At 33.1% G+C, this 17462-nt stretch overlaps 1 protein-coding gene and 1 long non-coding RNA gene across 2 annotated transcripts in view; one reads left to right on the top strand and one right to left on the bottom strand.

The window, feature by feature from the left end:
- Window positions 1-829: 829 nt before the first annotated feature.
- Window positions 830-3981, top strand: LOC111622578. The gene is made up of 2 exons (XR_002756296.1): window positions 830-3731; window positions 3805-3981. It is a non-coding gene; the product is annotated as an uncharacterized LOC111622578 (long non-coding RNA).
- Window positions 3982-11070: 7089 nt separating this feature from the next.
- The window catches only part of LOC111622577 (pre-mRNA-splicing factor 38B-like), a 43130-nt gene continuing 36738 nt past the window's right edge, over window positions 11071-17462 (bottom strand). Inside the window, exons 6-7 of the mRNA XM_023364992.1 lie at window positions 14588-14758; window positions 11071-11574 (exon numbers count right to left, since the gene is read on the bottom strand). Of these exons, the coding sequence (XP_023220760.1) occupies window positions 11355-11574; window positions 14588-14758 (391 nt within the window). The 3' untranslated portion in view covers window positions 11071-11354. The remainder of the gene's footprint in view (window positions 11575-14587; window positions 14759-17462) is intronic.

Here is a 17462-nt window from a genome sequence, read left to right as displayed (position 1 = left end):
AACTAAACAAACAAACAGACTACATCAGTGTCGTGCCGTCCTTATAAGTGGTGGAAGCGCCGCTTCCCTTGTATTTTCTAAAATATAAAGATATATTGTGCGATTATTTTCATATAATTAAAATTTATATTTTATTATAACCACATTAAGTATCTTATTACAAATTTCTATACTACATGTAAAACAAAAGGCAAGATTGCTATCGTATATTCGAATCGCAGTGGCGAAATGGAAGCGCTGTATTGTCGAATACGGGACACTTCCAAACAGCCAGATTATACGCATTCGTGCATACGCTTTACAGAGCACCAACCTCGCAGTTTAGCTAGTGGATGCCAAACACCAAAATATCGTATAACGCTTCCAATGATTCTATTCAGGACCGGTTCTGGGCTGTTAGCCACCTGCATGCTAGATATTTGGCCTCTCTCGCCCCATTATGTGAATCGCGAGTAGATTTATAACTTAAAATAATATTTTTGAAAGGGAATTTAAATAGTCCTTTTTCTCGCTAATTTCTAAAAATGTATTTTCCTCCCTTCTGCATCTCACATTAGCATTTATATATATATTTTTTTCCATACCCTTAAAATTAAACATTTTGCCATTTTATAATAATTAAAAATATCAAAAGATTATATAACAAAATTTCATAACAGATGGCGCCACACACAATTTTATTTATTATAATTTAATTAAAAGTATAAAAGTTATTTTCTAAATAAAATCTCACAACAGCCGAGAAAGTTACGCAACTCGTTAGTTTTGATCGATTCTTTTATAAAAAAAAAACAGTTACATTTCTTGAAACGAACGATCTTTTACTCAGTTTCAATATAGAAAGATCTATATTTGATTGTTTCGTGTAAAATACATACACGATATTTTCTATCGGTCAGGTGAATTCATAAAATTTGCTTATTTAATATACTAATTAACGTTTACGTAACTAAACCATAACACGCATATTTAATATAACCAACGTTCGATGACGTCAGGTAAGCGCTCTTAAAATGGCGTCGGATAAACGAAATGTTACGAAATTCAGTAAAAATTGCACTGTCGGTCAATCGGAAACTTGGTCCGAAAATACTGGACGAACCAGAGGAATGATTTGTTCTAGTTTTGGGGGTGGCGACGTTCGATTATAGAAAATCTCGCTTACAACCCCTTGTGGAGAGTGGAAACCGAAGACAGAGGGTGATAGGGAGTCTCTCGATCCCAATCCGTCGTCATTCGGGGGATAGAAACGTAAAAAATGCAGATATTTAGCCTTAAAATTCAAAAAGAATCCATGACGTCAATCGCATTGGAATTCGTTACGCGCTTTTCTAATCTCCATAGAAACGGCAACAATTGCTGTTTCTATTGTTGCAACACGATTTTGCGTCACTTTGCACGTTTTTCGCTTGCTGTGAGGACGTGTGCGCTCTTTGCTCCTGTTTTCGCTGTGTTTTTTGCCTTCTTCAGTGTTCTTTTCTACCGGAACGTGGTTTTAAGAAGACTTGTGGACGCCGACGTTATACCAAGTAAGATTTTAACTAGAATTTATCTAGCTGTAAGATTTTATTTTCGTTTCGTTTAGTCCAACTTTCGGAGACGACATCGGCGTTTAAATCTGCCGTCGCTTGTGAATTAGGACTTTTAAACGAACGACCGAAGCGCCGAAAACGGATTAAGTATTTGCTCATTGGTTTATTCTCGTAATTAATTCATTTATATTTTATAAACACGGTCAAAGAATAAGGATTATTTATAGAAATTCAATTAAAAATTACTTAATACTAACTTTAAATACGAATTCCATCGTAATTTTAACTAAAATATACTCTGGTAACATTGATGGACGGAGACCGTATTCTGAAGCATGGGATGTTCGTTCGACAGGTCAAAAACTTCGCCCTTTGACCTCCGATGCAATTTATGTATTAGTTACAACGCTTTTCAATGGCTTATTTTGCCAGAATTAAATTGTCTGCAAACACATCTAATACTAATACACTTAACAGTTATCTATACAGGCTGGACACAAAGAATTCTTTTCCTTAGGCTCTTTGTCTCTTTTCACAAGGTGGTCTGAGTGCAGTCGATCTTCCACACTTACGTAACATTTAAGTGGCACAATGCTTTGTGCCACTTAAACGTTCGTGTCCCGAATGGCGAGTTGGGCTGTGGGCACGTTTCACTTCTTCCTACGTTTGTCTTGTGTTTCGGTCGACTCGTTCGCAATTTCTTTGCACGAAACTCTTTTAAATGCCGTCGTTGCGTTTATGTGACGTACACGTTAGGGTAAATTGCTCTAGAACGAAACACTTGTTACGACTCGGGCTCGAATGCCTTTTCCTCATGGCTACGTGCGGCGTGTCTTTAATTTACTGTCGTACAAATACAAATTACACGTAAGAGAGTTTCTTCGTTCCGGGTCGGTCGTCTCTACTGCAAATACAGTTGGAACGTTCTAGCAATTTCCGGTTGGATCTAACGCGAGCTATCCGAATTCCGATTCGTCGTGAGTATAATCTTGAACTTTTTCTGCGTTAATCGGCCCCAGAAGACATCTCGGCACATCGTTCGATGGTCCGATTCGAATCTTTTAGATTTAAAAAGGCAGCTGCGGTGAGCATTTTGCTTTTCTCGCAAGAATTTAGACATTAATTTAAGCTTTTGTTTTAATCGACTAATTGCAAATTTTCTTTTTTTCAGAATGAAGATGTTGGAGTGGTTTCGCCGGAGGTTCCGACGGAAGAATGCGGTGGCGCCGGAGGGAGGGGGTTCCTCGGACGGCTCCGATGAGACGTTCGAGGACCGTGGGCTCGACTGGGTCTCTGTCGAATCGATTAGTTCGGTGTCGTTGGAGACCGTCGAGCGAGAGGCAGAGGGTGGTGACGACCTTCCCCCAGTGCGTGTGGCGTGGGACTCTCCCGGAGGCGGGAGAGTTCTGAGTCCATTCCACTTGGCCAAGGTCGTCAGGGATCAGCCGGCCCTAGGCCTTGTTAAGGAAGGCATAGGGAGTGACGAGTCCTCTTGGACTTCGTCTGTTTTCGCGTGGTCTGCCTCTCAGTCCGCGCTCGCGAGCTCGTCGCCATCGTCTTTCCGAAGTCGGAACGGGGAAGCATCGGAGGAGAGCGCCGCCGAAGTCGAGGAACCGCGGGTTTGTTGCTGCGGGTGGCTGCGGTTCCCTCGGCCTAGGCGGTGATCCTCTTCGATTTTCCCCAACTCGTCCTTTTCACCCGGATGCGACATTCTGACCGGATTCGACACTTTTCACCCGGACATGACCTCTTTACTCGGACGTGGCCTTCTCTTACCCGGATGTTCTCACGGACTTGTCTCCCGAACGTGACACTCGATCGACGACAACGGATTTGACTTCCGATTGTGACCACCCGGACTTGACACGTTTCTTCACCGGACGCGACATTCGGCCGACCTTTCTTCCCAAACAGCTGTTACGAGGATTGAGCTTCTGGTTAGGTTAGGTTAGGTTAGGTTAGGCTAGGCTAGGTCAGGTCCTTCGCTCTCCTCATGACACTGTTCGGGAAGAAAGACTATCTGATAAAGGTAATAATGTTGACCTTAGATAATAAATGAATCAACTTCTCCTTTTCTCACTGTCTTTGTGTTTTGTAGGAACATTTGGGAGGGAGAAGGATCTCCCTCCCCAACTTTACCACGAAGAGGACGAAGTGGCCATTTATCGTACAAGTGAATGTTTTCCGAAATCTCCGATGGTAAGAACGCTTTCGTTTCATTTTTTAACACGTCTTATTCTCGTATCGTAATTTACTGTTTTTCTGTTTTTAGACATGCCGAAGATGTTCTTGGATCTCACACACACACACACACACACGCACGGATATAACATCACTGTACACGAAGATATACACCGTTTAACCTTTACTCGAATTCTCGCACTCACGCATTTACACGTCAAGCGCCACATTCTGTGTAATTCCACACAATGAAACAACCCGAACACACGCTTCCCACAAATCCAACCCCTGGGTCCTCGTCCCGGGAAGTGGAAACGCCAATTTTAAAGATTAAAACGCTTTAAATTGGCGGCCGAAGGGGCTCTGGTAATCACACATCTTGCATGGATTAAATAGAATTTCAGACATTAGCATCAATAATGGTTTTGTGATGAATTTTTCTGTTAAATTTAGTGTGGTAAGAAATTATCTGCGCACAAATGTCGCTCGTAGTATTGCTAACTCTTACTTAAGATCATTAAAGATCTTAATCTTTATACTCATTTTTGGTTTCTCAAGATCCACGATGTGGGCTGCAGGACTGTATGACACGGGACTTGACAGACCGCCCTGGGTTCTTCAACAGCCCGAATCGATGTCAGAGCGGTAGACCGAAGTCTTAACCGCTCAAACATCCAGCAGTCACCTTGTTATAGTAGGTCTTGAAAATATAACAAGTAGCGACACTTCCATATAAACAGTTTCTTATTGTACTGTACACTAGACACTTGCACATAAATTGTTTTTAGTTGGTCTGCAATGTACCATATCTCTTACACAATATATTATTTCGGTGACCATTTTGTTGACGACGCGTTTTAGGATCTTAATAGCCAATTATTTCTAACGCGACCGGATTTCAACAAATCTAACCAAACTTGGGCCAAAGGTTATACATATAACACATAGGAAAGACGGATGGGAGGCCGACAAAGTCACGCTTGGATCGACTCGGGGCGGGTTTTGGTAAATATGCAGTGCGTGCATGCATGCTGGTGGCCGATAGTGCTCTAAAATATATAATTTTTTATACTATAAATATAATAATCAACTGGCTCCTGCCGGTCGTTATCTAACTCCTTTCGGGGAAGAACTTTTTGAATGATGTATAGTTAATCGGGACATGCCGCCCCTAAGCTTTCTATATTTGGTCTTAAGTTTCATATATCTCCGTTTCTCCGTTCTCGAGATTAAGTAAGTTAATAGCTTGAGAAACTCCAAAAAATGAAAAGAATATTGAATATGAGTGCGAAGGGATGGTAAGCGATTTAAAATCAGCATTGGGAAGAGTTTTGTTTAAAATCTAACTACATATCGTATACCTTATAATCCTGGATAGAGAAGGATTTGCATCTTTTTCCGCCTACGTACTGCACTGTACATGCAATCAAATGGCTGAGTGATCAGAGACAAATCCATTATTAACATTAGTACACAATATAAAATAAATATTGAAAATTATAACAAGATAGTTATGGCTAATAGATATATTATATTTTAATTAGTAGATGTTATCGAATTGTGAATTGGCATTTAGAGGGCGTAGAAATCTATTAAATCTAATATAACAGAGTTAATTATATTGAACTTGCTTATTTATTGTGTTAGATAATGTATTAATTAAAAATACATTTAGAGAAGTCTATGGTTTTTACTTGCTTATCGAACAAGCAAATACGAATGGACTCTAGACCATCACTGACTGGCTGCCCCTGGAAGTCGGCTTCTTACAGAAACACAGCTTCCCTATCATCAAATGTCACGGCACGCCACTGGACTACATCTACTGTTCAGGAATCAGAATCACTAATTTTCGGGGGTCGATTTCTTTATCTCAAAGGTCTAAAGTAATTCTGAATATCTTGTTAAAAAGATAATTGTCTTCCTAGGCAGATCGTCCAACAAACAAATTTTTAGTTTACCGTGTTTTGATAATTTTTTTTTTCCAAAAATCACTTCACTTCCAATATTAGCGTTTTTTGATACTTTTTATAACTTTTGAGTTCTAATTTTCTCAGTATGTGTATATTAATGAAATAGTTTTATGTAATCAAGTCAAAGCAGTTATCAGATATGGATACTACGTTTTGGTTTAGAATTGGGCTGGTTTGTTTAACAAATCAGATTTTTTTGGAGTTATTTATTACAATTTGATGTCATTTTCTTTTCTGAAATTTGGTATGATTACTAATGAAGATCTAGATTTAATTTAACATTCTCAAGGTTACAGTTTTTATCTTGGAAAAGCCTTTGAACTGCAAGTTTTAGTTCTTATGGTGCAGGTTGATTATTAGCGATAAGATCCTCTTTTTCCTTTGTGGGTCGGCACCAAACTTGACAAGGATGATTTTTTTCATCCTTGTCAAGTTTGGTGCCGAATTGATCATTAAAGAAGAGCAATGAACATAGTAACCGTTTGCTTTTTGTAATATTACGAGGATTGGTGAAACGGTTTTATATTGCAAAAAAGAAATTACTTGTTGATAAAATTCAGAATGGTTTTGGAAATTATCTTCATCGCGTTTGGACTGTTTCGTAATACCAGTTTTATTTCTATTGGTCACTGATAGTCTCACTTTTTTGATGTATTTGGTTCTTATGATTCTTATTATATGGATAATTCGATTTTTAATTTTTGTTTAAATTGTTACGATGATCTTTTGAATCGAAAATTTAATATATTTGAGTTGGATGATGCTTTGAAAAGATTCGAGTTTAATAAGGCTTCGGATTTTGATGGAATCTCAGTGGAATTTCGGAATATTAAGGCTTTGATGCCATATCTTTAAAGTTTTTCTATAAAGATTTTTGATACTGAAAAAATTCTGAAGTCTTGGAAGACAAGTATTCTAATCCCAATTTTTAAGAATGGGAGGAGAGATGTCCTTGATAATTTAGAGGGACTTGGCTGTCATCTTGTGCTTCGAAATTGTTTTGCATTATTCTCTATAACAAGGGTGGGCAACCTTTTTTATAACATGGGCCAGAATAAATTTTACGTTTTTTCCGCGGGCCATAGTAGTTAATTGACACCTTGTGACCTGTAAATTTTTAGTCTGCAAATATGAAATAAATAAATAAATAAATAAAAAGAAATTAATTACTACAGTCGACCTCCCTATAACACTGTTGATTATTCCGTTTTATATGAATTCCATGTTGTATGAGTCACTTAGATTTTATAAATGCATGTGCCGGGCTGTGAACGACTCACCTATTTGTAAAATCTAAGTGACTTTAAACACAATAAAAACAGCACTATGTAGTTGGATACGACAGACATTACATTTTCTAATTGCATAGCTTTTGCACATAGATTTTCTTGATGGATGATGCGATGAGATATAAATAATTCAGAAAAATTCTGTTCTCCCATTTTTTGTTTGAATAAGGAAATGACTCCCATATTTTTTCCTGTCATTGCTGCCGCAACACTTCAGAAAATAATATTCAATTTAAACTAGACGAATTACATCGAAAAATATTTATTTATAATTTCTTCTAAACATCTCGCGGGCCGGATAGAAACTTTTCGCGGGCCAGGGGTTGCCCACCGTTGCTCTATAATATTTTGATTCTATGATAAGGTATATTACTGTACTTGAGAATCAGAATGGTTTTTGGATAAGTTATTTAATGTTAGATACTATTTTTGTTTTATATGCATTTATTTAAATGATTTTCTTAAGGAAGAATAGGAAAGTATGCTTTCTCTGTTGATTTATATTCTGCATTTGATAGTGTTTCTAGGAGCTTGTAGTAAAAAATGTTACGTTGTGATTTATCTCTAGCCTAATTGCTTCTTTGTATGAAAATATTTCGCTTATGGCAAGGTGTTGATCCTTCGTTAATGTTTTTTAAGACTGGTGTTAAGCAGGGTTGTATTTTAAGCCCAATTCTGTTTAGTATCTTTTTGAACGCTCTTATTGATGTCTCCTCAGGTAATGGTATAATAATAGGTGGTTTTCAAATTAAAATACTTGGTTATGCTGATGATATTGTAATTTTATCTGATTCTGTGGTAGGGCTTCAAAGATTGATTGATTTGTTGACTACTTATTTAGATGAAAATGTTTTGAAATTAAATTTGAATAAGTCTAAGTTGGTCGTTTTCCGTAGAGATAATAAAAATTCGAAGGCGGATAAATGGTGGTTTAAGGGATTCCTATTCAGATCACTTCGAATTACAAATATTTAGGAATCATTTTTTTCGGCTAACGATTCATTTAGGACACATTACTCTAATAAGATTCATACTAGACCAGTAATTCCCAAACTTTTTCGATCCACTGCCCCTTGTCAGGAGTCCATGACTTCTGTGATGGACTCCTGTTTTTATTACAATTTTGGATTCCTCATTGCAATTAATGTAAAATAGCGAGGTTAAATCTATTACATTGATAGTACAGGTAGGTTACTCGTATTTACAGAAGGTACTCATTTCTGCTAACATTCATGCCACTTATTAAATCCTGCAGTTCATTGTGTTGCCTCTTTGACTCGCAACATTTTTCACATCTGTTTTGAATCCACGACTCTTCTGTCAAGCTTTCATATCGGTGAACATGTTTCATTCTCGAAAATAGGTGGGCAGTTCCGGTCGACATTGGGATCAGTTATCACGAATAAGGAAATAAGACGCAATATTCTCGCCGTGCTATGGTAACTAATATAAGCTATATATATTAACCTAGCAACAGCAGCAGTGAATGATAGCATTTCATTACCGTCATTTTTACTATTCATCTTTAATTCAAAGTTATTTTGACAAAAGTCTCCAAATGCCAATACAGCGCCGTTTTTTCCGCCATCTTGTTAGGTTGCCAGACGTTCCATAAAAGCTTAATTAAACCGATCGCCGATGCATCGGTTGTCTGAGACTGATGCATACTGGAATATATACCCATTGACCGAATCAGTTACATATACAGACGTAATCTGTAATATAAAAAGTGAAATGTTTGAATTCAAAAATATATCTTTAGATAGCCAGAATATTTGCAGCCTACTACAATGTTGGAACTTGTCAAAGTTGCGTGTCTTTTAGTTCTGATGCCCTTCGTAACTAATTTTTTTTAATTTAATATTTCGTCATTAATTTCAAAAATTATAAGGATTTGATACTTCTTCACCATTATAAACAAAATTTTAAAAAATTAATGAAATTGAACGCTATCATTTAGAATGCACAATTTTAAAAAAATTGTAATTCATTTTCACACAATTGTTACTACAAAATTTTTTATAGTAATCAATTATTTTCATACATCCATAGAAAGTACGTATTTACACTTCTTTAAGGAAATATATCTGTGCATATAAATTCTGACACTATTTTTGATGGTGTCATTTATCAATTATTGATATATCATTACGGATGATGCCATAAAGTTAATTTTTAGAAACTACTAAACAGTCCAATATAAATGGGGGTGCAATTTCTTATATATATGGCAAACAATCTCACAATTTATGAAATTTAACATTTTAAATCCTTACAAAAATCACAAAATGGACGAATATATAAAATACATTCAAAATCTAGCTTTTTGTATTATTTTAATTATTAATTGGGTTATTTCTGTGGTTCAATAAAGTGAATTTCTCTTGTACTTCCTAAAAAATATCAGAAAATCTTATCAAAATAATATATATTTAGATTCATAATCCTTTATCCTGCTTACACAGCAATTTTTTTTTTATTCTAGCCTTCCAGTTAGAAAAATAAATATTTAGATTACACACCAATAAAAGATAATCTGACCACAGGTAACAATTATACACTTGAAATAAAAAGTTACAAATTTAAACATTCATTATGAATTCTACTACAAAAATTAATTTTATACATTTCTCAAATAATTTGCATTAATGTGTTCCAGGGCTTTTTCTTTTAACCAAATTATTTAATTGCTGGAAAGGTAAGTCTTCAAAAGAAAATTCAACTTTCAGTTTCTGAAGTACAGTAATTATTTTATTAGTATATGAATTATAAAAATTTCTGTACGTGAATCTTGTTTTAAGTTAAAGAAAAATAAATCACGAACAGAATCTATTATTCACCAAAGAAAGGGAACGATACATTCAAAGTACAAGAACCACTCAAAGTTATCCAATGAAAATTTTTGACCAAATTTTAATGTGGAAAAGTTAACTTGTATCAAAAGAAAATTCCAGTTAAAAATATGTATTTTTCATGTAGTCTTCTCTATTTTCTAAAACCACATGCCATGGAGAATTTGTTTTTTGTTAAGAACTAATTCATAAAAACTGTATTTTGAAGTAATTTCTTCACTTGCCTCATCATCATCAAATTTTTTCCAATTAAGTTCCACCTACTTCTATCTAAATAGATGTGGCAAAATAGCTCACTTTATTTTGGATCTGAGTTTAGACTGTCCACGTCAAGATGCAGATGCTCCAACTAAAATTTTAACTTCTTTAGTGTCAATATAGACATCAGCACAATTATGCTAAGTATCATTATATTCTTTATGATTCCTTCTTGAATGTCCTATTGTGAGTGGATCTAGTTGACCTTGAATTTTTTCAAACTTGGTATCACTGACTTGTGATGATCAAATTTGGATTTCCCTCCAATTACAATACAAAATTTTAAAAATTTTCTGCAAGGTTGTTGTTGAAACAACTCCACAGCAGTCCAAGTCCTGCCAAGTTCTGTCTGCATCCTACCTTATGATCACTTGGCAGAAACTTTTAAATATGTTAATGTATCAATCACTTCTGCAGTAATTTTCATGTTGATGATAGCAAGTCTTATGTGATCCTCTGAACTTTACAAGTTATGACATTTGCAATGAATTATCTGTTACTGTATGTAGAATCTTTCAAATCTGTTTTACTTAGTTTTAAATGCTTTATGTGCTGTTATCAACAATCTATGCTACTTCAGTCAAAATCTTTCTAACTTTGGTAGGTCTCATTGAATGCAGCTATTTTAATGTATAGTGTAAACATTACTCAGTGGATTAAACTGATATTTTACAATATGATGGTGAAATGTTATAAATTGGCATATGTAAATTAACATTATTGTTTGACTGTGTTTGGAACAGAATTGTGTTACAAAAAATTATTGAGTAACGTGCATCTAATTTAAGATTTATGAAGTATTTTTATATAAATATTGTTTGAGGTTAAGATTTTTGTCATATTTGGTCTTCAGTCAATAGCATGGTGACATATATGATGTAATGAAAAACTGATATCAAATGGATGTTACTTATCAATTAATATACTAAATATACTTACATGTTTGAACACAGAAAATTAGTCTAAATAATAATATAATCCACAATTATCAGGGATATTACTGCTATGTTTTTATAAAGCAAAGTGACTCAAAATTTTATTATATTTCTGGGCGAAAAACTTAGTTGATGAAAATACATTACATGAATGTTAATGTCATAAATGAAAGTCATTTATAAAATACACTATTTTTGGAAATTAAAATTCCAAAATGATGAAAGAAAGAACAACACATTTTCAATGATATGGGATGTTATAATGAAATGGTGCAATGTACAAATACAAGGCTTGAGATCACTACTTTCAATGAAAGTGATATCAAGACCAAAATCATCTATCATGTTCAGAAGTTTTATGTCTCCGTTCCACGCTATGTGATCGACTACGTCTCCTTTCTTTCCTATCATAATTCTTATTTCTTTCCTTTTCTCTTGAATGTCTCCTTTCTCTATGCTTTCGATATTCTCTATCTCTTTCTGAATATCTGTCATGCCTTGATTCTCGATGTGACCTGCCTTCTCGACTACGACTCCTGCTTCTAGCATGATCTCTGTAATAAAAAACACAAGATTTGATATATATAAGCATTATAGTTTATAAATTTATTTTATTCACTAATTAATAAACAGATTTTCTTTGTATTACTTTAGCAACTAATGTATATTTTGTATAAAAATTAAATATATTTATTTGTAAATATAACATTTTATGTTAAAGGAAATTAAACAAATTACAAATATCTAAAAATAAAAAAATCCTTAAAAATTTAATACTTATTTATTAAGTTTTATTCCCTATATCAGTGTTTTTCAACCTTTTTGAATACGTGACCCCTTTACAAGTTAAAAAGTTCTGGCGACCCCCCTAGAGCAATATTAAAACTATATCAGTAATTTTAAAAATTATGTATTTAATTTTCTTTCTGTTGAGAGAAATTATTGAAATTATTGTTGACTAAAATGAGAATTTAAGAAGGATCAACAATAACTTATGACACGTATGGTATGATACTTCCCTCTCATAGGAACATTGGGTTCGGAGTACTGTTGACCTTTTTTTTTTTAAAATGACAGTTTTTAACTTCCACTTTCCTACTTATTACTTTTTTTTACAGGTCAGCTCAGCACTTTTTCGGCTATCATTTTCTGACCCCTCCCTGGCAAAACCCATCATTCACATCTAAATGTCAATCAAAAACCAACTGTACTGTATAATAAACAGATACAGCTTTCTCGCCAAAATTGTAGTTTTTTTTAATATAGTGTAGAACCTACAAACACTTGTCTTTTTCTTTTACCTGCGACCCCCCGTGTAAGGCTTCGTGACCCCCCCTGGGATTGCGACCCACAGGTTGAAAAACACTGCCCTATATGGTGAAGTTGGATATAAACTAAAACCTCTAACTTAATTCATCTGAGTTTAAATTATGCAAGTAGACAAATAATTATCAAAAATTATAACCTTTTCCTGTTTCCAACAAAATGTTTACTAATGGAACAAATGTTTTCAACCTGATTTGTAGGCCTATTTAAGGTAAAAAACATTTATTGTCCCATTAATAAACATTTTGCTGTAAAGAAGGAAAGGTTATTTTTTCTGATATTTGAAACAAAAAACCACTGCAGAAAATTTAGAACCTTACACATGCAATCACACATACATATGTGCTGATTTTCCATTCTGACATCATGGGATGCTTGTCAGCTATGCATGACATAATGACACACCCTGCGTTTCTTTATGCAGCGCTTGAGATGCACTTTTCAGCGAACACACTGAAACTGGTTTCTAATTGGCCAACACTGCTTGTTATATCATTCTGCTACACTCTCCCTGCATAAAGAAATGCGGGAACAGTGATTTTGCAAGTTACTATGATATTGAATGATTGTCTGTAAGATAGCTTGTGGTATTATGACCAACAATTTAAATACTTTGTGGCATTATTTTTTATCTGAAAAATACAGAAAAATCATTTTCTGGTCTTTCTAGCAAGGAGAGGGCCATATGTTTGGGTAACTGATTTGAACGAAACTTGATTAGCACATAGTCCTAAACACAAACAGCTTCTTGTGCAAATAATAGGACACACTTGTCAAGTATTTCTGAAAAATGGGCTCAAAAAATTGAGTGTTTAGATTATAAGTCTTTGGAAGTTTCATTTCTCCCTGTAATGATGATAGCCAGATGGAGAAGTTGCCAGGCACTGGAGGTACACAAAGTCAGTTCAAATATCTGCAATCAATTCTGTTTTTTTAAAATTATTATTTGTATTTGTGTAACAAAATTATTTTATTACTTTTTACGTTTAAAGCTTATAAAACAAGGAAATTAAAAAAAAACTAATGTTTTTCCTGATCTACAAAACAAGATTCCTTCAGATTTAACTCTTGTATGTTGTTAAATATAACTTTTATTTCTTCATATTAATTCTCAGATATGGTGGTATTGTTATACTTGAAATGTAAGAAGCATGAGCACGTGGGGAAATTGCCCATAACATTAACAAGAAAAATATTCTGCAATCATGCTACCCTATTTTCATATCAGACTTCTCTTTTTTGTCCATCTGCAATAACATATTAAACTTATTCACTTGTGTTAACATTTTAAGTAACCACAAGCAAAAATATCTGAAAATAAATATGAAAAAATAAAAATTTTATTTAATGACATACAAGAATCAAAACTACAGAAATTTCATTTTCACTAAACAGGAAATAATGTCACATTTTTTTAAAAAATCTCTTGTTTTATAAGCTTTAAATATGAGGAATAATAACAGTAATAACAATGCTAATGATGCAGTAAAGTAATAAAATAATAATGTTACACACAAAAAATAAAACAAAACAAACTCCAAAGGTTTGAACCTACATCGTCTAGCTCCAGTGCTTAGTGTCTTATCCACTCGGCTACCACTGTGAAAGTTCAGATGACTTATAAGCTAAACACCCAATTTTCAGAGGCTCAAATTGGAAATGCTTGAGTAGGATCCTATTATTTAGACAAGGAGCTGTTTGTGTTTAGAGCTACCTGCTCATCAAGTTTCCTTTTAATCAGAGACCTGAATGTCTGGCCCTCTCCTTGTGAGAAACATCTCAGCCATCCTATCACTTATTTCAGCTGGAAGCTGAATTTATTTTACATTAGCCCATGCTATTGCAAAGTTTAAAGGGTTCCTGTAGAGAGCCCTTAAAAGGACATGAGTTGAAAACAAATACAGAAATTCAAGAAAATTGATATTCACCCATCTCTAATGATAGATGATGTAACAGAGTTCACTGTTACTAATGCTTTTTTTTTTTAAAATGCAATATCTTCTCTCATTATAGTCATATAATCTCATCAGTTATAAAAAACAGCACTTATATTGTTATGAAAGCACTTCTTTTTAGATCATCCTAATTAAAACACATTCAATAACACTGACAGTAAATGTGTTATTGAACATATCTGTATAAAATTTTTTTTTTATATAATTCATTTTATTTATTTCATATTCACAACATAATTGATTTTAATTTGAAAACAATTTAAAATATTAATTAAAAATTTTTTACCCATGACGAGTATGATTTCTATGTCTGTCACTACTGCTACTGCGATGTCTTCTTGAACTATGGCCCCTCTCTTTTTCTCGTCGTTGACGATCCCTTTCACGAGCTATTTCATCTGCTACATCCATTCTCTCTCTATGACTACGATATCTCCTTGAATCTGGACTTGGAGATCTAGAATATAATATAATTTTATTTTGAAATAAAAATAAGTTGTAAGACTTAAAGCACCTCTCAATAGACTGAAATGATATAATAAACACTTTGATCAAAAACCTTAAATTATATTCCAGTAAAATTTAATTTGAAAAAGGTTTTTTCAACTAACATTGGAGATTATCTTAAATTCAATGACAGAATAATTAAATCAAATAATGATGGTTTTTGAAAAATCAAACAAAAGAAATTTTCAATATATATATAAAATAGAATTAAAAGTAACAGTAACCTAATTTCCTATCAAAAATACACACATACAAAAGATATGTTGTTGATATTATTATTATTATGGAAAGAAAAAAATGGAAATTAATAAATTCATACAACAAATGAACAACAACTTCTATGGTCTCACCATTAAATTTTATCAAGCCAGCAGCATAGTAGTACATTTCTTAGACATCAAAATCAACATCAGAAATAACTGGGTCCATACAAAAGTTTATTATTAACCAACAAACACACCCTTATTTATACTGGCAATCTCCTATAACACTTATGTGTATAAGATTGCAGCTTTTAGTGCCTTAACCCAAAGGCTTTTACCCACTGTATATAATTATTCTGACACAATCAAAGAACTAGAACACTTTGAACAAATAGCTACAACACACAGTTACTGCAAGAACCTTATCAGGAATTTAGCTAGTAAAATTTCCAACAATACTCACAACTTGGACTTTAAAGATGAAAACCGATACAATCAATATAGAAACACAAGCCATATCATTCTAGAATATAACTGCAATACAGTACAGCTGTATAAGGAAATAGCAAATCTAAAAGAGACCAAATTAACTTTAAGGTGAAATTCTACCATCTTTAACTTTCTTAAGAACATAAAAGATAAGACTTACATATAAGCATAGGATACTGGGGATATAAAGTTCCTTTGAAAAATGACAGATTTGGCTAAGAACTTGAATATATCGGTTCCACAACAAGATCACTCAAAATAAAGACTAGCTGAACAAACATGATATCAACAAAAAGAAACAAAACACAGCCATAGCCATGTACAGAATAATAGATAATGAAGTGTGCCTTCCTCAACAAGATTACCATCATCAAGAGAACAAAACATGCCAACTCCATCAAGATACTATAAGCATTAGAAATATTTAAATCTGACAAAAAGGATCATTGCATAAATTTTGAAGATGAAAAACAACTATCATACACATGGCAATCCTTATATGATCAAATGACCAAATATGACATAGGGACAGTATAACAAAAAGTTCTCAGTTATAGTTATATAGTCTTTAAATATTTATTTTTGTATCACTTTGTACATGTTAACAGTAAATATTAACTTTTATATATTTGCTGTTACTTTTATTTCTATTTTATATATTTCAAAAATTTCTTTTGTTAAATTTTTCAAAAAACATCATTGTTTGATTTAATCATTCCATCATTGAATATACAGACCTGAAAGTGATCTATATATTGCAGTTCAAAAATGTTAATTGAAAAAATCTTTTTCAAATTAACACTTACTGGAATACAATTTAAGAGTTTTCATTGAAGTATTTAAAATAAGTTGTAATTGAAATGATATTAAAAAAATCACAAAAACTAATTATAATGAAGCAGAAAATATTCAGTGAGAAAATCAGCTATTGTAAACAGTTTTAAAATCTAATAAATAATAAACATAAAACATTCTTTGTTTTGTTTTGTTCAAAGAACCATAAAGCACTACAATATTACTCAAGATATTAATTGCTCTCTCATGATTTAAGAGAAAATTAATTCACAAGGTTTATATATGTATTATATATTTTGAATGATAGCATCATTTATATTTTAATATAAAATGTAACTACAGCTAAATAATTACATTTCTTCAACCTCTGCAAAGTATTGATCTATTATTATTTAAATAGCAAAGTTTGTTTGGTTTCAAATAGTTACAATAATGCATATAAACTGAAATTTTAATGAACTTTCTGAATAAGTAACAATTTTTCTAATACAGAGGTACCTCAGGATACGAAATTAATCCGTTCCGAAACTGAGATCGTATCATGAAAATGTCGTAAGGTGAATCATTTTTCCCCATACGATTACATGTAAAACCAAATAATTCATTCCAACATGAAAAACACACTCAAATTAAAGCTACATAGTACATTAAAAAAATAATAACAACTATAGTAAGGAAAACACTGAAAAATGTGTTTTGGAGTTGTAAATGTATAAATAACCATAACAGAATAATAATTGATTAAAAAAAATGTAGTTTTATTTGCACTTTACCTTTGAGGATAGACAACGTGGAGGTGTAAACTGGTGGCAGAACAGAGGGAGAAGGGAAATAATACTAAAACTTAACTTACATAACATAATGTAAAAATAGCTTAAAAAAGATTTTTAAAAAATTAGTGTTGTTTTATATATTTATAGTTTTTTAAAATTTTTATTTACTGCTTTTTGCTTTCTTTTCTTCACTTCCACCAGCACTTTCACTGGATAGAGGTTGCTTGGTAAAATATCTATCCAAAGAGGTTTGGCTTTGCCTACTTTTTAAAATGTTTCTAAAATGACTTAGGCAAATGTCATTACTCTGAGCAGCAATACGGCCAGTGTGAACCTTTTCGGGATGTTTCTTTTCAATAAAATCAGTCACTTTCTGATAATACCTCAAGATTTC

The sequence above is a fragment of the Centruroides sculpturatus genome, unplaced genomic scaffold (assembly GCF_000671375.1).
Source record: "Centruroides sculpturatus isolate CEXI.00-Female unplaced genomic scaffold, Cexi_2.0 scaffold199, whole genome shotgun sequence".
NCBI lineage: Eukaryota > Metazoa > Arthropoda > Arachnida > Scorpiones > Buthidae > Centruroides > Centruroides sculpturatus.
This window is presented reverse-complemented; position numbering and strand designations above follow the sequence as displayed.